Source organism: Plecotus auritus (genome assembly GCF_963455305.1).
Source record: "Plecotus auritus genome assembly, chromosome: 8".
In the NCBI taxonomy this organism is placed as follows: domain Eukaryota; kingdom Metazoa; phylum Chordata; class Mammalia; order Chiroptera; family Vespertilionidae; genus Plecotus; species Plecotus auritus.
In genome coordinates, this window is record NC_137782.1 from 83,631,615 (window position 1) to 83,652,598 (window position 20,984).

The 20,984-nt window shown below is 43.3% G+C and overlaps 1 protein-coding gene across 1 annotated transcript in view; it reads left to right on the forward strand.

Annotated features, from left to right (window-relative positions):
- The first annotated feature begins 1,805 nt into the window (after positions 1-1,805).
- The window catches only part of XRN2 (5'-3' exoribonuclease 2), a 92,684-nt gene continuing 73,505 nt past the window's right edge, over positions 1,806-20,984 (forward strand). Inside the window, exon 1 of the mRNA XM_080685575.1 lies at positions 1,806-1,981. Coding sequence (XP_080541701.1) covers positions 1,907-1,981 — 75 coding nt within the window. The 5' untranslated portion in view covers positions 1,806-1,906. The remainder of the gene's footprint in view (positions 1,982-20,984) is intronic.

Below are 20,984 nucleotides of genomic sequence, written 5' to 3' on the forward strand. Positions count from 1 at the left end.
TCAACCACTTGGGGGAGGGGGGAGCTTCCTTAACTTCCTTATAGTTTGAAATTCAAAAGGCTGGGCAAATACTTCATGGCACAACTTGCCCAGCTGTCCATCCCTGTACCAATTGTCTATGGTGTGTGTGCACCTGTTTCCAGGAGAAATGAGGGAGTTCACCATAGACATAATACTCTGGAATAGTTTTCGCTGTCCTTTAGTAAAACATGGGCTAACCATTTCTCTAATTTCCATACCAGCAGTTTGAACAAAGTGGCATTAGACCACAGAGGAGGGGGCAATGAATACTGCATGTAAGGTCTAGGGCTGGGAAAGCAGGAACTTTACAAACTTTGCTTTCTAGCCTGCTTGAATAATGAGGAAAATAAACTTAAGCTGTCTGACCTTGTAGGCCAGAGACTAGATATGCCCATAATTTCAATGCCATGCCAGGTGCATTTTTTAATTGGATAGAACTGTGTTGTTTTCAAGGCCAGCAGCGAGATAACCACTAAGTGCACATAGGGCTGGCTCTTTAATAAAAAGGGAAGTTCTGCTTGTAACCTTGCTTAGAATTTGAATTCATTTTCTCTAAGCCCACTGGTGAAGCCCACCGGTGAATAAGTGTGACTCCCCCGGCCTGTGCTCTCGGACCGCGGGACCTCACCGGAGAGCTTTCAATAAACGCGATTTTTCGCTTTAACCTGCTTGTCTTGGTCAACTTATTGGTTTCGGTCGGGTTAAGTCTTACATCTCTGATTAAACCTTACACTGCATGCCAGGTAGCACGGAGAAATACTTCCACAGGGGCCTCTTAAGGTGAGCCTTTAGGATTGAATGTGATTTGTCAAACCAAGAGGGGATTCCAGGGACACAGACTTCCAGGCTTGAGCAAATGGATATAAATACATACTCTTCCAGACCTCTCTCTTTACATGCTGAAAAAACGTACAGAAAGCCATCAGAAAACAAGGGATAAAAATATACTGTTAGTGCAAGGACAGGATTAAATGATCTTTACTTGGACTGAACCACAGTTGTGTGAATAAGCAAGTGACTTAACCCCATTACATCTTGACTTTCTCATGTTACATGAAGATGATAATTGCCCCCCTCAGAGGGCTCAAGTGACGATTAAATGAGATAATCCCTTAGCCTATGCTTGTACATTGTAAGCGCTCAAATAAATGCTGGAGATTGTTATCAGCAATTATTTTATACTCGTAAATGCAGCTGGAAGGTTGAATTAGATGCTAAATGCCCGCTAGATTCCATCTAATACCTAAAGTGAGTTACGTACACTATCCATCCTTAGTGCAAAGTACTTAAAAATACTCTTCTAGTAAACTTTATAACTTAAAGTAATATGCTTTTACTTTTTTATTTCACCTCCTTTATAAAGTATCCCTTGATTTTTCACTTTTTGAGGTTAGGTACGTACAAAACCAGGAAGTATAAATAACGATGCTTTGACTCTATTTTGAACTGAGATGGTGCCCAAACCCGCAAGGAAGCGCTTCCCAGAGGCCTTCGGAGCGCGCAGGAGACCACCCAGGGGAGCCCTAGGACTGGGGAGGAGAAATGCTGAGGGAGCCGTGGCGATGGCGTGCTCGACCTCGGGCGTCGGGGATGGCGCCGCCAAGAGCGAGCACGCCAAACGAGCCCGGGGCAGCCCTCACCACCCGCTCCGCCTCCGAACCCCGCTTCGGACAATCATCGAACCACCTCGACAGCTCCCGGGTGGGGAGCCTCCTCACCCGCTCGAACCGTCCTCCCGGCTTCCCCCGCGGCGCCCCGTGACATCACTTCCTGTCGCCGGTGAACACGTGGGCGGAAGTGCCCATGCCCGCGGCGGCCGCTCCTGTCTGTGTCAAGGGTTACGTTTGTCCACGGGCTGCGCCGCCGCCTCCAGCCAGGCGCCGTTATGGGAGTCCCGGCGTTCTTCCGCTGGCTCAGCCGCAAATACCCGTCCATCATCGTCAACTGCGTAGAAGAGAAGGTGAGGGGAGCCCGGCTACTGCCGCGGAAAACCGAGAGCCCTGGCGCGCCTAGGCCGCGGCCGTCGGGCCAGCCCCTGCCCCCGGGGTCCGCGCCGCCTAGTCTGCCCCGCGGGCAGTGGCGGCCCCACGCACGGTGGGGCACCGGCACTCGCCTTTGGGGTTCCCGGTGAGTGGCCCGGACTGGGTGAGGGCCGAGCGTGGCCTGCACCCGCCTGCGAGCTGCTCGTACCCTGCCCGCTTTTCCGGGACCTGAAGGCCCCGCCCACGGCTTTGTTTCCTCCCGGCACCGCGCTGTTTGGGTTTCGGAAGTGGCTCCCAGACAATTGGGCCACTTCAGACCGGTCCGCTGAAGTTAGTCAGGGATGCGCTTGCTGATCCCAGCTTTTAACTACCTTGTAAAGTAGTCGCCGGCGGCGAGCTTTTTGTTGTTGGCCGAGCCTGAAACGTTTTCTCCTAGTGTGAGCAACCATTTGTAGATCCTGCCGTAAAAGCTGCACCTGAGAACATCTAGGGCAAGATAGGAGGGTCCCTACCTCTAGGTGCCCTGACTGCTGGACATCATGCTCATGGAAATTTTCATAATTCCTGAGAACACTTGAACCTTACTCTTTTATTATTAGTTTGTTAATATGTGTGTGTAGACTTTTGTCTGTTCTTGAGTTTTGTATTTCTTGTTTCCGTCCGAGTTCGATTTTGTACTCTTAATTAGCATTTCTGGATTGGGAAGGATCGGGGGCATATCATGTTCCCTACCCCTTCGTTGTTGAGGGTCGTGGCCGTCTGTCACTGTGACCTGATATTTTTTTGCTTATGTTGGTGAGATCTTGATTTTTGTTTAGCTCCTATTCAAGGAGGAACCGGAAGCTTTGTTTTGATGGCATTCTCAGTATTCCTTGAGTTTTTCTAAAGAGAAACTGTTCAACTCAATGCTTGTTTCCTTTGTTTTAAAACTTAGCGAACTTCATTAACTTTACTTAAATTATCGCATTTTTACTCTCCAGTGATAACCACTTTTAAGTGTTTTGGTTTTATTTCTAAATATCATGCGTGTACCTGATGCATTGGTTTTGAATCTATCTTGAATTCTAGGTATGATAGAAGAGGTTTGGTCACTTATGCAGCCCCCCTTCCTCCACCCCCAAACCTCCTAATAATAAATCACATTTTTATTCATATTATTAGTAAACTTTATAACTTTAAGTAATATGCTTTTATTTTTTTATTCCACTTCCTATATAAAGTAACCCTTGATTTTTCACTTTTTGAGGTTAGGTATTTTTCTAGCCCTGTCACCCTTACTAGTCATCCAAAGCTTGTAAGCTGTACTTTTGCCCTGTTGGCATCCAATATTAAATTGCCAGGGCTTTGGCTACATAGGCTTGTTTTAAACGACGAAAAATAAAAAAATAGTATTGTTGATTATTGTCATTGTGCAAATTCAGGTTATGTACTGTGATTCTCTTTCTTTTCTTGAGCTACTTGTGTCTTTTTCTTGGTGTTGCCGTTCTCTTTTCTTCTTGACAGGGATCCCCCTCAAAACTGTTGTATCAGGTAGTCTCTCAAATCCTCTTTCTTCTTAGAGACTTCTTCTTGAGGTCTTTATTTCTGTCATACCTGGTTATTTAGATTTCCTGGAAAGTTGCTTCTTAATATTAAAAACAAAAAATCCTTTCCCCAATTGGAGTTACTGTTTTCTGATCGTCATCTTTCCAGGCTTAAATTCATCTTTGTTTCTTATTCCCAGTTGAATCTTCAAGAAAATCTGTGTGGGATGTGACTTTTCTGAATTCATTCTACCCTTGTACACACAAATGATCATTAGCTAGGCATAGAGTTTGAGTCTGAAAATTAGTTTTCCTCAAAACTTGGAAAGCATTTTTGTTTTAACTATTGTCATCCAGTATTGTTGATGAGAAGTTGATGTTAATTTGATTTATTTATTTATTTAACCAACACTTATGTAGTATTTACCACTTACCAGGCACTATTCTAGGCACTTTACAAATTAATTTATTAATTTGACTACATGACTACTGCTATCCTTCTATATAATAAAGAGCTAATATGGAAATGGTTGTCATGCCCTCACAGCTTAAGGGCTCAGACACTCAACACTGGGGAGAGAGGAATGGGGACCAGCCAGGCTGTGGCCCAGGAGAGGGACAAACTGCACGCTCTGCGGTCCCGGGTGCCAGCACCTGCGGCTGCGGCCTGAGCTCCCACCCACGGTCCCCTGCGGCTGCGACCAGCCCGGGCGAAGCCTGCCTGAGTCCTGGGTGCCTGTGGCCAGCCAGAAGGAGGAAATCCTGGGTCCCGGGTGCGGGGGAGGCAGAGGTGGTTAGGGGCGATTAGGCCAGCAGGGGAGCAGGTAGGGGCGATCATGCCAGTAGGGGAGCAGTTAGGGGCAATCAGGCAAGCAGGCAGAGGGGTTAGGGGTGATCAGGCAGGCGAGCGGTTAGGATCCAGCAGTCACGGATTGTGAGAGGCAGTCGGACATCCCCCGAAGGGTCCAGGCTGATTGGAGAGGGTGCAGGCCAGGCTGAGGGACTCCCCCCTACCCCCATGCACGAATTTCGTGCACCAGATCTCTAGTGTAATAATCATAATAATAATAATGAGAAACTGAAACATGGAGGGGTTACATAATATACTAAAGCTCACTTGTCTAATACATGTCTGAGCCACTGTCAAAACCAGGAAGAACATGCTTTTAATTTCTGTGTTCTGGTTTCATTCTTTTGTAGTTGATCTATTTTTCTTTCTGAATTTTAAAAGATCTTTATCCTTGGTATTGTAAGTTTTCGTGATTTTGTACTTAAATGTAGATTTTTTTATTATTACTTGGCTGACTCTTGAATTTAGAGATATCAATGATGAAAGAGAATCATTGATTGGCTGCCTTCTGCATGCCCCACCCCCGGGGATCATGTCCGCAACTGGGCATGTGCCCCTACTGGGAATCGAACCTCGATCTTATGGTTCATAGATGGATGCTCAACCACTGAACCACACAGGCTGTGTTGGAATACTCTTATGTATACCAGAGGCCTGGTGCATGAAATTCGTGCACTTGGGGGGTCGTCCCTAAGCCTCGCCAGCTCCCTCTCGCAGTCCCGGAGCCCTTGGGGGATGTCCAACTGACGTCTTAGGCCTGCTCCCACTAAGCCAGCAGTAGAACATTCTTAGCACAGCTGCGGAGGCGGGTGAGGTTCCCGCCACCGCTGCTGCACTTGCCAGCTGTGAGCCTGGCTTCTGGCTGAGCGGTGCTCCCCCTGTGGGAGCGCACTGACCACTAGGGGGCAGCTCCTGCGTTGAGTGTCTGCCCCCTGGTGGTCAGTGTGTATCATAGTGACAGGTCCTTCTGCCGTTCAGTTGATTTGCATATTAGCCTTTTATTATATAGGACTAGAGGCCTGGTGCATGAAATTTGTGCACGGGGGTCAGGGCGAGTCCCTCAGCCTGGCCTGCCCCCTCTGTAATCCAGGACCTCTCAGGGGATGTCTGACTGCCTCTCACAATCCTGGACTGCTGGCTCCTAATGGCTTGCCTGCCTGCCTGCCTGATCACCCCTAACCCCTTTGCCTGCTTGCCTGATTGCCCCTAACCACCTCTGCCTACCTGCCTGATAGCCCCTAACTACTCCCCTGCTGGCCTGATCGCCTCTGCCTTGCCCTGCACCCGGGACCCAGAATTTCCTCCTCTGGCCGGTTGCAGGACCCAGGCCAGCTTTGCTCGGGCCGGCTGCAGCCGCAGGGGACCGTGGGCGAGTGCTCAGGTTGCAGGCGTTGGTGCCTGGGACCGCAGGGCATGCGGCTTGTGTCACTCCTGGGCCGCAAGTGTAGCGCAGCCGCTGGTGCCTGGGACCACGGGGCATGCGGCTTGTTGCTCTTCCGGGCCACAGCTCCAGCCGCTGGCGCCCGGGACCGTGGGGCAGACGGCTTGTCCCTCTCCCGGGCCACAGCCTGGCTGGTCCCCATTCCTCTCTCCCCAGTGTTGAGTGTCTGAGCCGTTAAGGCGTGAGGGCATGACAACCATTTGCCTATTAGCTTTTTATTATATAGGATTATATAGAATAGGATATTTGTACCTCCTTTTTCTTTGCCCTCCCTGAACTCTGGATACTGGTCTTCCTGGATTGATTTCCTTTTCTTTCTCTGCTCTCTCCTCCCTCAACTCTTCCCATTCTCCTTTTGTGGCCTTGTTGAGGTACTAGAGGCCTGGTGCACAAAATATGTGCACTGGAAGGGGGAAGGGTTCCTTTAGCCTTGCCTGTGCCCTCTTGCAATCGGGACCCCTTGCTCCTTACCTCCCGCCTGCAGCAGAAGTGGGAGAGACTCCTGCCACCGCCGCTGTGCTCGCCAGCCGTGAACCTGGCTTCTGGCTGCTCCTTAGCGCTGCCGCAGAGGCAGGAGAGACTTTCGCCACTACCGCTGCGCTCGCCAGCCATGAGCCTGGCTTCTGGCTGACCAGCACACCCCCTATGGGTGCACACTGACCACCAGGAGGCAGCTCCAGTGTTGAGCGTCTGTCACTTGGTGATCAGTGCGTGTCATAGCGGCTGGTCGTGCCGCTGTTTGGTCGATTTGCATATTAGGGTTTTATTATATAGGATAATTGACCTACAACAAACTGCACATATTTAAAGTATACAATTTAATATATTTGATATGTGTTATTCATGAAACCATCACCATAATCAAGAGAATGAACATCAATCACCTCTAAAACTTTCCTTCTGCCTCTTCGTTATTCCTCCCTACCACCCATCCTTGCTGCCTATTTTTAGTCAACCACTGTTTTATTTCTGACTCTATAGATAAGTTTTCATTTTCTACAATTTTATATAACTTAAATTATATAAATTTACTCTTTTTTTTTTAACTTAATTCACTTTGACTTGGAATAATTATATTGAAATTCATCCCCCCACCACGTTATTATATGTATCAATAGTTTATTTCTTTCTATTTTTGAATAGTATGCTATGTTGTACCTATATAACATTTTGTATGTTCATTCACGAGATTGATGAACGTTTGGATTGTTTTCCAGTTTGGGGCTATTTACTATTGGAGTACAAGTTTTTGTGTGTACATATGCTTTCATTTCTTTAGAGCAGTGATTTTCAGCTGGTGTGCCATAGCATACTGGTGTGCCGCAAGAATTTTTAAAACATGCAATTCCTGACTAGTTAGGGGCACTGACCTCTTTTCCTTTAAATTGTCAAATAAGAAAATGACAACAGTCAACAAAATATTAGCTGTCTGGTGTGAATGAATCAAAAGTATACCTATTTTTTGTCAGATTGGCAAAAGGTATATATTTCTTGGTGTGCCATAGAATTTTAGTAATTAGTTTATGTGTGCCATGAAATGAAAAAGGTTGAAAATACCTAAGAGTTAAATGATTAAATTGCATGGTAGGTGTGCGATTATTTAAAAAAACTTGCCAGTCTGTTTTCCAGAGTGGTTTTATCATATACATTGCCACCAGCAGTGTATAAGAGGTCTAATTGTTCTACTTCTTTGCCAGCACTTAGTGCTTAGTCCTTTTAGTTTTAGCCATTCCAATGTAGTGTTGTTAGGATTTTAAATAGCATTTCCATAGTGACAAATTATGTTAAGCATTTTTTCAGTGCTTATTTACCTTCCATATGTCTTCTTGAGTGAGGTGTCTATTCAGATCTTTTGCCTATTTTTAAGTTGGCTTGTCTTATTGAGTTGTAGAGTTTTACATATTTATATATCTTTTGCAAATATTTTCTCTCAATTTGTTTTTTGCCTTTTTACTTCTTAGTCATGCAAAGAAGAACAAAAGTTTTCAATTTTGATGAAGTCTGATTTATTTTTTTCTTTTGTAGTCCTGCTTTTTGTGTTGTATTGAGAAATATTTGCCAAAGCCAAGATCACTAAGATTTCTGAATGTTTTCTTAGAGAGATGTTTTATAGTTTTAGTTCATCAGATGGTCTGCTTTTAGTTTTTTAATATGATGAGTTACATAGATTTTAAAATGTTAAACCCACCTTGCATTCCTTGGGTAAATTCCACTTGGTCATTGTGTGTTTTTTTTTTATATTGTGTTGGATTCAATTTGGTAAAATTTCCTTGAGAATTTTTACATTTATGTTCAAAAAGGGTACTTCTTTGTCTAGTTTTGGTGTCAGAGTAATGTTGGACTCAGATTGAGTTTTGAAGTGTATAACCTCTTCAAGTTTTCTGAAAGAATTTGTGTAAAGTTGATATTATTCCTTAAATATTAGTAGAATTCACTAGTGAAGCCATCTGGATCTTAAGTTTTGGGGCAAGGTTTTAGCTACAAATTCATTTCCTTTAGTAGATATAGAGCTATTTAGATTGTATATATCTTTTTGAATGAGCTTTTGTAGTTTATATCTTCACAGATTTTGTCCATTTCATCTAAGAAGTCAAATTTGTTGACACATAAAGTAGGTCATAGTATTTCTTCTTCTCCTAATATGGGTAAAAATGGAGGGATGTCATTTGTCTTATTCCTGATACTAATTTTTCCATTTCTCTTTTGTTTGTTATGTATATTGTTTTCCATTATTAGTCTGGCTGATCTCAAAAAAGTAGCATTTGGTTTCATGGATTTTCTCTTTCTGTTTTTATTTCATTGATTTCTGCTGTTATTTTTTACTAGAGGCCCAGTGCACAAAATTCGTGCACTGCGGGGGAAGAGTGGGGGGTCCCTCAGCCCAACCTGCACCCTCACCAATCTGGCACCCACAGGGATTGGGCCTAAACCGGCAGTCGGACATCCATCTCACAATCCAGGACTGCTGGCTCCCAACTGCTCGCCTGCCTGCTTGCCTGATTGCCCCTAACCACTTCTTCCTGCCAGCCTGATCATCCCCTAACTACTCCCCTGCTGACCCAATTGCCCCCAGCTGCCCTCCCCTGCTGGCCTGGTCGCCCCTAACTGCCCTCCCCTGCAGGCCTGGTTTCCCCCCCCCCCAACTGCCCTCCCCTGCAGGCCTGGTCCTTCCCAACTGCCCTCCCCTGCAGGCCTAGTCCCCCACAACTGCCCTCCCCTGCAGGCCTGGTCGCCCTCAACTGCCCTCCTCTGCCAGCCCGGTCACGTCTAACTGCCCTCTCCTGCTGGCCTGATCACCCACAACTACCCTCCCCTGCCGGCCATCTTGTGGCGGCCATCTTTGACCACATGGGGGTGGCCATCTTGTGCAAGGGTGTGAGGGTCAATTTGCATACTACCTCTTTATTATATAGGATTACTTACTTCTATGCTCACATTGAATTTAGCTTGCATCTTTCCTTTTTGTTTCTTAAGCTGGAAGTGGAAATCATTGCTTTGGTACATTGCTTCTCTGATATAGGTGTGGACTGCAATAAACTGCTTCATAGGTACTGTTTCAGCAACATGCCACAAATATTGATGTGTGTTTTCATTCAGTAACAAATACATTCTGATATTCCCTTTGGCACATCAGTTATTTAAGTGCTAATTTTCAAATATTTGGGGGATTTTGCAGACTTTTCTTCTGTACTTAAAAAGTACTCATTCAACCACCAGTTTTTTCACTTTGTATCTGTGGCTCATGCAGTCCATTTATTAGCTTTCTGATCTTGGGAAAATGACAAGCTGTCCTTAACTCTAAAGAGCTGGAACTTACTGCATTACACTGCACTACTTCCTATTGTCTCTATGTTCTGGTCATCTGTGTATGAAAGCTGAAATAAGGCAGAGTGTCACCTTGTTTGAGTGTGTGTGTTCTTGGACTCAGTTTTTTTTCCAGCTCTGCTCATATTTACAAATGACCTTGAGAGAGCTACAAATATTGATTTGGATTACAGAAAATTTTAATGAGTAGGTGAATTTGTAGATTTGGAATGTGTGAATAATGAAGATCACCTGTGTATGTACTACATACCACGGAGGTGGCTATGTGGATTAAGTCAGTTATTACAAGTGAAGGGCTTCCAACAGTGCCTGATGAAAGTGGGGATATTATCATATCTAACTCTTGGTAATATTGCATAGTGTAGAATTTTGCACTGTTATCATGTAGTGACATCCAGATTTCCTACCATGTTTTATTCTCTTTTTCTTGTGTTTCACTGAATCCTTTTTAAATGACAGACACTGCTCTCAAGGCTGGGAGGATACTAATGAATTGGGGGTGGGATTTGGTTCCTGACCCTGCATTTTATTTTCTTCAATATGATATATTTTCTTAGCTGGCTACTGTATTTTTAAGGCAGTTTTATTGAGATATGGTTCACATACTATACAAGTCACCCATTTAAAGTCTGTAATTCATTGTTTTTCCATATATTCACAAATGTATACAATCGTCACCACAGCCAATTTTTTAACATTTTCATCAACTCAAAAAGAAACTTGTACCTTTTCGCTACCATTCCTCTATCCCCTGCCCTCACTTCCTCTATCCCTAAGTAATAGCTAGTCTACTTTCTGTCTCTGGTTTTCATGTGAATGGAATCATAAATGGTTTTGGGGGGCTGGTTTCTTTCACTTGAAAACGTTAGGTTTTCAAGGTTATATCTATGTTGTATCCTGAATCAGTATTTTATTTTTTAAATTACCAAATAATGTTTAATTATATGGATATACCACAATTTGTTTATCCATTTGTGTGTTCATGGGTATTTGGGTTGTTTTACCTTTTGACTATTATGAATAGTGCTGCTACATTTATGTACAAGTTTGTGTGTGGACATGTTTTCATTTTATTGGGTATACCTATGAGTGTAATTGCCGAATAACATGGTAACTATGTTTAATTATTTGAGGAATTGCCAAACTATTTCCCAAAGTGGCTGGAACATTTTATATTCCCACCAGCTATAGTTGAGGGTCAGTTGCTCCACGTAAGTGCTAACACTATGTCCCTCTTTTATTAAAAAAAAAATATTGATATTTTACAGAGAGGAAGGGAGAAGGATAGAGAGTTAGAAACATCGATGAGAGAGAAACATCGATCAGCTGCCTCCTGCACACTCCCTACTGGGTATGTGCCCGCAACCAAGGTACATGCCCTTGACCGGAATTGAACTTGGGACCCTTGAGTCCGCAGGCTGATGCTCTATCCACTGAGCCAAACCGGTTAGGGCTCTTTTTTTTTTTTTTTAAACTGTCCTGGTGGTATTTGACTGTTTTTTTGCATTTCTCTTCTGGCTAATGATACTGAGTATCTTTTCATGTGCTTTATTGTCCATTTGTGTGTCTGAAATGTCATTTCAGATACTTTGCATATTTTCAAATTGGGTTGTCTTTTTATTATTGAGTTGTAAGAGTTTATAAATATATGTTCTGAATACAAGTCTCTTGTTAAATACATGATTTGTAAGGTTTTTTTTTCCCCATTCTGGGTTGTCTTTCCACTCAATCGTGCTTGAGAGTCCTTTGATGCATAAAAGTTCTTAATTTTGATAATGAAGTCTATTTATTTTTTTGTTGCTTACTCTTTTGGTATCATAAATAAGAATCTATTGCTAAATTTATGCCTCTTTTCTTCAAAGAGTTTTAAAATACCATTTGTCCAAAACTCTGTTCTTTCCTCATTGAATGATCTTGGCAACCTTGTCAAAAATCAGTTGACTATAGGTGTATGGGTATATATCTGGTCTTTTAATTCTATTCCTGTGGTCTATATGTTTATTCTTGTACCAGTACCACACTGTTTTGACTATTGTTTTGTAGTAAGTTTTGAAATTGAGAAGAATGAGTCTTCCTATTTAGTCTTCTTTTTCAGGGTTATTTTGTCGATTGTGCTCCCTTGCAATTCCATATGAATTGTAGAATCAGTTTCCAAATATACATTTTTCATTTCTTTGGTAAACTATTTTGATAATTAATTTATTCCTATTTTGTAAACTGTTGTGAATAAAATTTTCTTAATTTGATTTTTGATTGTTCATTGCAAGAAATTAAATTGATTTTTTGTATATTGATCTTTATCCTGCCATCTTGCCCAACTCATATATTACTTTTTTTTTTTTTTGAAAGTCACAGACAGTTTATCTTTCTATAATTAGATTAGGAGAAAAATGAAGAACCCACTGATAGGAGGAAGAAGCAAGAGTCTTCTGGGTTCAGTCATTGTTTTTCCATGGCAGAACATACGGCAGAGACTTGGGAACGCGCATGCCTGAAGCCAGGTTACTCTTATGTTCTATAACTATGTTGCTTGCAGGGCTGTTCTTGCCACAGTAGTTCGCTGTACCCCAGACAAATGGGGTGCTGGTCTGTTCCCACAAATCTTTATCCCAGTCTTCATCACAAGGAGGGCACTGCCATGTGCTCTCAACCAGAGTCTCTTGTCCAAGGTTCCGGGTTTGGTTGACTGAGTCAAGACACCCTCTCCACACCTCATATATTACTTCTAATAGTTTTTTTTTTGGTGGATTCCTTAGAGCTTCCTACATACAAGATCATGGCATGCAAAATAGAGATAGTTCTGCTTCCTCCTTTCCAATATAGATGCCTTTTATTATTTCCCCCTCCCTCCCTCCCTCCATTCCTTTGGCTAATTGCCCTGATTAGAACTTTCACTGCAGGTTAGAATAGAAATAGCAACAGTGGACATCCTTGTTTTATTCCTGATCTTAAAGGGAAACCATCCATTATGTCATCATTAAGTATGATGTGAACTGGGTTGGTGCCCTTTATATTGAGGAACTTCCCTTCTATTCCTAGTTTCTTTTTTTTTTTTAAATATATTTTATTGATATTTCACAGAGAGGAAGGGAGAGGGATAGAGAGCTAGAAACATCGATGAGAGAGAAACATCGATCAGCTGCCTCCTGCACACCTCCCACTGAGGATGTGCCCGCAACCAAGGTACATGCCCTTGACCGAAATCGAACCCGGGACCTTTCAGTCCGCAGGCCGACGCTCTATCCACTGAGCCAAACCAGTTTCAGCTATTCCTAGTTTCTTGAGTGGTTTTTCTTTTTTCTTAAATCATGAAAGAGTGTTGGATTTTGTCTAATGCTTTTTCTGCATACATTGAGATGGCCATATGATTTTTGTTTTTTGTTCTAGTCATCTGATGTATATATTAATTGAAATTTGGCTGTTAAACCAACTTTGCATCCCTAGGATAAATCCCACTTGGTCATGGTGTGTAATTCTTTTTGTATATTGCTGGATTCCATTTGCTAGTATTTTGTTGAAGACCCATATTCTTAAGAGATATTAATCTGTAATTTTGTATTCTTGTAACTTCTTTGTCTGGTTTTGGTATCAGGGTGACACTGACCTCATAATATGTGTTGGAAATTGTTTCTTCCTCTTCTCTTTTTTGGAAGATTTGTGAAGAGTTGGTATCCTTCCTTAAATGATTAGTAAAATTTAGTGGTGAAACCTTCTAGGCCTGGGCTTTGCTTTGTCGGTAGGTTTTGTTTGTGTGTCTGTGTGTGTGTGTGTGTGTGTGTGTGTGTGTGTGTGTGTGTGTGTTTTTGCATGTACCTCTAATTATCCCAACACCATTTATTCAAAAGACAGTCTTTACTATCTTTTATGCTTTTGCCTCCTTTGTCAAATATTAATTGAGCACAATTGCATGGGTCGATTTCTGGGTTCTCTGTTCTGTCCCATTGATCTATATGCTTGTTCTTGTGCCAGTACCAGGCTGTTTTAATTACAGTAGCTTTGTAGTGTACCTTGATATCCAGTATTGTGATTCCTCCTTCTGTCTAAAGATTGCTGAGGCTATTTGGGGTCTTTTTTGGTTCCATATAAATTTTTGAGTATTGGTTCTAGATCTGTAAAATATGCTGATGGCATTGTAATATGGATTGCATTTTATCTATGGATTGCTTTGGGCATTATGGACATTGTAATGATGTTGATTCTACCAATCCATGAATACGGTACATTCTTCCACTTGTTTATATCTTCTGTCTTTTTTTTCAACGTTCTGTATTTTTCTGGATACAGGTCTTTTACCTCATTGGTTAAGTTTATTCCCTAAGTATCTTAATTTTTTTGTTACAGTGGTAAACGGGAGTCCTTAGTTTCTCTTTCTGTGAGTTCATTATTAGTGTACAATCTCCCAGATTGGAGAGGGTGCAGGCTGGGCTGAGGGACACCCCCCCCCCCCCCCCCCCGCACGATTTCTGTGTGTTAATTTTGTATCTTGCTACATTGCCCAATTCATGTATTAAATCTAGTAGTTTTTTGGTGAAGTCTTTAGGGTTTTCTATGTACAATATCATGTCATCTGTGAATAATGACAGTTTTACTTCCTTCTTTCCAATTTGAATTCCTTTTATTTCTTGTCTGATTGCTGTGGTTAGGATTCCCAGTACTGTCCTATCTAATAAAAGAGTAATATGCAAATTGACCATCACTCCAACACACAAGGTGGCTGCCCCCATGTGGTCAAAGATGACCACAACAAGATGGCCAGCAGGGGAGGGCTGTTGGGAGGGACCAGGCCTGCAAGGGAAGGCAGTTGGGGGCGATCAAGCCTGCAAGGGAGGGCAATTGGGGGTGATCAAGCCTGCAGGGGAGAGCAGTTGGGGGTGACCAGGCCTGCAGGGGAGGGAAGTTAGGGGTGACCAGGCCTGCAGGGGGGGGGGCAGTTAGGGGCAATCAGGCTGCAGGGGAGCAGTTAGGCATCTGTCAGGCTGGCAAGGGAGTGGTTAGGGGGTGATCAGGCTGGCAGGTAGAAGCGGTTAGGGGCAATCAGGAAGGCAGGCAGGCGAGCAGTTGGGAGCCAGCAGTGCTGGATTGTGAGAGGGATGTCCCAGTAGGATCGGGCCTAAAACGGGCAGTCAGACATCCCTCGAGGGGTCCCAGATTGGAGAGGGTGCAGGCTGGGCTGAGGGACACCCCCCCACACACGAATTTTGTGCACTGGGCCTCTAGTCCTATATAATAAAACCCTAATATGCAAATCAGCCGAATGGCGAATCAACCGGTCCCTATGACGTGCACTGACCACCAGGGGGCAGATGCTCATTTTAGGAGCTGCCCTGTAGTGGTCATGTGCTCCTATAGCCAACCGCCCGTGCGTGGCTGGCCAACCTCCCTCGGTCCCTCCCCCTGGCCGGCTGGCCCCAATGGACCCCGAACGGTCTCGATTGGCCTTGATCGGCTCAGGGACCCCACCCGTGCATGAATTCGTGCACTGGGCCTCTAGTAAATCAATAAAGCAGAAAGATAAGGAAGATAAAGAAAAAAGTTAAAAAAAAACGAAGTGGCATTCGTCAGCAAGAGTTTAGTGCCTCCTAGGAGCTCCCTTTGGATCCTGCTCTTCTGTTGACTCCAGCTGACTGTTCTGTCTGCTGATTCTGGACTTCCCGGGAGGTACTTAAATGCTAACCACTGTCAGAAACTGTCCTCCTTTGGCTCTCAGCGACATGTTTGAAGCTTCAAGCAATCCACAGTCTATGGGTCTTGACTGTGTGAAGGAGGGGTCAAACTGCACTCAAAGGTCTGTTTGTTAGCCCCATGGGGCCCAGGGATGGGTCTGCAAACTTCCCTAGGTTCCCCAGGCTCCCCCTCTGCCTGCCTTTACCTGCCAGCTATCTGTCGATCTTAATCCTCAATCTTTTTCTGAAAGGGCTTTAGGTGGAATTGGGAGTATAGACCCCTGGGTCTCCAGTGAGTGGGAGGTGTTCATATTTCAAGGAAAGTGGCATATGTGTTTCCCTGTCCCAGAACTACTCCTCTGAGAGTGTCTCAGAATATTTCACTGCCCTGGGCTGGGTGGAGAGCCTCATATGCAGTCCATTGGGAGTAGCTGGATACTGGGAGTTTCTGTCAGCTCTCCTACCCCCAGTCCAGTAACTGACACTCCCTGAGAATGTTCAAACTTGTAGACTTGGCCTCTGCTGCTGTCTCCTCTGCAAAGTTCAAGATGCAGGACTTGGCAGGCAGAGCTCCTGAGGGTGGAGCGAGCTGTATCGCCTAGGGCAGGAGTTTTTTTCCTGTTTCTCAGCTGTGGCTTCTGGGAGGGGCAGTGCCTCAGGAAAAAGGGCTGTTTTGGTTTGGGGGTAAATAACCGAATACCCTTCTCTAGGCCACTACTTTTCCACGTTTTTCCCCAATGCTTCCCACCAAAGCCTTGGGTGAGTAGCTGCAAGTGAAAATCGCGTGCTTTGGGTTAAAAAAACAACAACACAAAACTGAGGCTTTGTCTTCGACTAGCACCATCTACTAGCTCGGGTCTCCTGGATGTTATGTGGGCCACTGTTCTCAGCTCTGCTGGTGCTGCTGGCTGTGGAGCCCAGCCTGGATTCTGGGCCTTAATCTTTTCAGGGAAATAACACTCCTGTAGCCTAGAGATCCCTCCTCACTCTTTTTTTTTTTTTTTTTTTTTTTTAACCACCTCACTCTTGAAGCTGGGTCAGTCCCTCTCACTACCTCACCCTTCCTACCAGTCTTCAGGTCGTTTCAGTCCTTCCTGATATGTCTCCTCCTCAGCTGGATCTCAGTTGGTAATTCTGGGTGAATGTTCCCCAATTTAGCTTTATTTATAGTCTGGCCCTGGGGACTTTTAGATTCACTTGTTGATAGATATGTATTTGTTCATAATTTTTATCTTTACCTTTTTTTCTTCTTCCTCTTCTTACAGAATACCTTTCAGCATTTCATATAATACTGGTTTGGAGGTGATGAACTCCTTTCGCTTTTCCTTATCTGTGAAGCTCTTTATCAGACCTTCAATTCTGAATGATAGCTTTGCTGGGTAGAGTAATCTTGGATGTAGGTTCTTGCTATTCATCACTTTGAATATTTCTTGCCACTCCCGTCTGGCCTGCATAGTTTCTGTTGAGAAATCAGCTGACAATCGTATGAGTGCTCCCTTGTAGGTAATTAACTGTTTTTCTCTTGCTGCTTTTAATATTCTCTCTTTGTCTTTTGCTCTTGGCATTTTAATTATGATATGTCTTGGTGTGGTCCTCTTTGGATTCCTTTTGTTTGGGGTTCTGTGCGCTTCCTGGACTTGTAAGTCTATTTCTTTCACCAGGTGGGGGAAGTTTTTGGTCATTATTTCTTCAAATAGGTTTTCAGTATCTTCCTCTCTCTCTTCTTCTGGCACCCCCATAATTCGGATGTTGGTACACTTGAGGTTGTCCCAGAGGCTCCTTACACTATCTTCATATTTTTGGATCCTCTTTTTTTTTTGCTTTTCCAGTTGAGTGTTTTTGCCTCTTTGTATTTCAAATCTTTGACTTGATTCTTGTAGTCCTCTAGTCTGCTGTTAGGTCTCTGTATAATATTTTTTATTTCAGTCAGTGTATGTTTAATTTCTAGTTGGTCCTTTTTCATATCCTCGAGGGTCTCGCTAAATTTATTGGCCTTTTCTAGGAAATTCTTGAAAAACCTTATAACCGTGGATTTGAACTCTATATCCAGTTGTTTGCTTTCCTTCATTTCTTTCATTTGTGATCTGTTTCTTTGTCTCCGCATTTTCGCTGCTTCCCTGAGTTGGTAGAGTAGTTTTGTGTGCTAGGTGTCCTATAGGGCCCAGTGGCTCAGCCTCACCAGTTACCTGAGGTGGACACTCTTGGTGCACCCCTTTGTGGACTGTGTGTACAGCCTTGTTGTAGTTAAGTCTTGATTGTTGTTGGTATCACTGAGAAGAATTGACCTACAGGTCAATTGGCTGTGAGGATCAGCTGTGTCTATGCTGGGAGAACTTCTGTGCTGGAGACACCCTTATGAGACAAGACTTGCAAAGTTGCAAAAGCCTCTGTGCTCAGCTTGGATGGAGTGGAGTCTCAGGGCGGAGCAGGCAGCCTTGGCTTCTCGTCAGCCCTGCCCTATGAAGCCCCTGGGTCTCAGTGTCCCTCGGTAATCGCTGCAAGCACCTCTGAGAGAAAGCCACCCTCGAGTTTCACCCGCTGCCAGACAGTCCAGTTTCTCCCCGAATGAGTCTGGGTTCCTGGAGTCTCGCACAGAAGTGGAGTTCAGCGCAGTCGGGAGCTCCCATCTCCCTCCCACTTGAGAAAGCCAGCCGCGCACTCAGCAGTCAGTCTTCTCTGCGCACGCGCGCCTCTGGACCTCTGCCTTCCGCAGTTCCCCTGAGTCTCAGTGTGCTTTTCTCTTTTCCTGACAGTCCAGATTACCCCCGAATGAGTCTGGGTTCCCAGAGTCTCGCCTGGAACTGGAGTTCAGCGCAGTCGGGAGCTTCTGTCTCCCTCCTGCTTGAGAAAGCCAGCCACGCACTGAGCCGCCAATCCTCTCCGCACGTGCGCGTCTCCGTACCTCAGCTTTTTGCAGCTCCTGAGTCTCAATGTGCTTTTCTCTTTCCTTCTAGTTGTAGAATTTCCACTCAGCCAGCTTTCCTGTGGTTCTGGATGGTGTCCGTTTTGTCTTTTAGATGTAGTTTTGAAATTGTTGTGCGAGGCAGCAGTTTAGGTGTTTACCTATGCCACCATCTTGGTTTGTCCTCTTGAGTGAGTTTCTTTGTTGAACATCAAAATCTTCTCTTAAAGAAAGAATTTCTAGATCTACATAATTAGTGTATTGAATGTATCTGTAGTACTTATGAAAGGAAAATATGTGTAGCTTTCTTATTGGGAATGCCTGGAGCTGTTTTTGTTTGTTTGTTTGTTTTGCTTTTTTGTTTTTTAATTAGGACCCACCTTGCCCTCTTCTGCATATTATACTTTCTACTTAGTACAAGTAGAAGTCCTCATGCAGCTACACTTAGCATTCATTGAAGAACGGTAAGATTCCTAGTGCTGCACTAGGCATTAGGGCAGAGGTTAGCAAGCCAGTGACCTCTTATTTTTATAAACAAAGTTTGTTGGAATACAGCTATACCCATTCATATCCGTATTACTTATGGCTGCTTTCAGTCTATAAAGACAGATATGAGTTGAGATCACATGGCCAACAAGTTTAAAATATTTATTAACTGGCTTGCTGGGGAGCATAAAGAAAGTGGGTTTCCATTCTCCTGAGTGTAGTGTCTGCTTGGTGTAGGAAAAGGAAAATGTGGAGTTTGAAGTATAGACATTAGATGAAGAGGTAGAGAGCCTCCTACCTTCGTATACTTTGTTTTTGTTTGAGGGTCATCTGATTATCTTCTTTGATAGATGTCTCCCTCCCCCCAAAATTGACCTGCTTTCCTTACCACCTATCCTATTCACTGTTCCTTTTTTTTTTTCACTTTAAATTTTATTTTTTAATTACAGTTCATATTCAGTTTTATTTTGTATTAGTTTCCGGTGTATAGCATAGTGGTTAGACGATCATATACTTTCATTCACTGCTTTGGATCAAGCCCCTTTTTTTGTGATTCACAGCATGTATGTGTAGAATACTGTCTGGCAGCTTCTTCCCTGGACTGCCCTTAAATTCTTTTTCATATCCTTTATTTCCAATTAAAAATATAAATTGAAGCCCAGTCTTATTCATATCCCTCTCAAAGATAACCACTGCCCTGACATTGGTGTTCATCCCTTGCTTTACTCTGTGCTTACTTTGCTTATGTAGTCATTCCTAAACAATAGCTAATACTGTTTCATCTATTTTATACTTTCTATACTTGATATGCTGACTATTTCTTTCTGGAACTTGCTTTTTTGGCTCAGCAGTATATTTGTGATTATCAACTACAGTTTAATACGTGGGCTCTCTCTCTCTTTTTTTTTTTTTTGCTAATTAAGTTGACTTTATTTTTTCAACAGCTTTATTGAAATACAATGTATCTATATCATAAAGTTCACCTATTTATTTATTTTAAATATATTTTATTGATTTTTTACAGAGAGGAAGGGAGAGGAATAGAGAGTTAGAAACATCGATGAGAGAGAAACACCGATCAGCTGCCTCCTGCACACCTCCCACTGGGAATGTGCCCGCAACCAAGGCACATGCCCTTGACCGGAATCGAACCTGGGACCCTTCAGTCCACAGGCCGACGCTCTATCCACTGAGCCAGACCAGTCAGGGCAAGTTCACCTATTTAAAGTATCAAATTCAGTGGGATTTTTTAGTATATAGAGAGTTGAACAATAATTGCCATTATTTAATTTTAGAACATTTTTATCACTCCCAAAAGAAATGTTGTACCCATTTGCAGTCACTTCCTATGTCCCTCACCCTTCCCTTGCCCTCAGATTGAATTCAGTCTATTTCTGTTTCTGAATTTGTTTTCTGGACTACATAAATGGGATCTTTTATGGGAGTGTGCCTGTCTTTTACTTGGCAGGATGTTTCTGAGGTCTATCCGGGATGTAGTATGTATATGATGAGCTTTTAAATTGTTCACATTTTTTCTTTTTGTTATTACAGATGATGCTTTATATGTAAGGGAAAACTTATTGTTTTAAATGATTTCTATTAGTAACAGTAAAAGTCTTATTTCATATTCTTACAGTTTGCTGAATCTCTGGAAGAAAAAGACAGGAAATATTCATTACAAAAATATATCAGTGCCTCTAGGAGTAAATAAGGCACAGCCCTTACCTTTTGAAGAACTCACAGTGTGGTTGGATTAGAATGACAGATTAATTATAAAACCGTGGGAGTGCTACAAGGGAATTAACAATAATGAGGATCTGCAGAAGGAGGACCAGTTAGTTTTGGGGGAGAAGTGTACAAAGTGTTACAAGGTGATTGACATTTGATCTCAGTCTAGACCCTGGAAAATTAATAAGATTTTAGGAAGTGGGTGTGTTGGCAGGGAGGAAAAAGGAGAAGCAGTGTGCAGAGGCATTGAGAGGTGAAAGAGCATTTTCCAGGAACTTAGAAGAGATAAGGTGGGCCAGATTTATGTTGTGGTAGGACAGGATAGTAGTAAGGGTCCAGGCTCATTGGTGTGCTCCTGCTATGGGAATCATTGGAATAATTAGGCAAGATTAAGACACGGCCACATTTGGATTTTAGAAAAAAAAAAACACCTGACAGTAGAGAAGGGTGGGCTGGAGATAGGAGAGTCTAGTGATGGAGCAGTTCATACGAAGACTGTTCTGATCTTTTAGGTGATGTTGGTAATGGTAGTAGGAATGACAGGAGATAGAGAGGCATTTTTC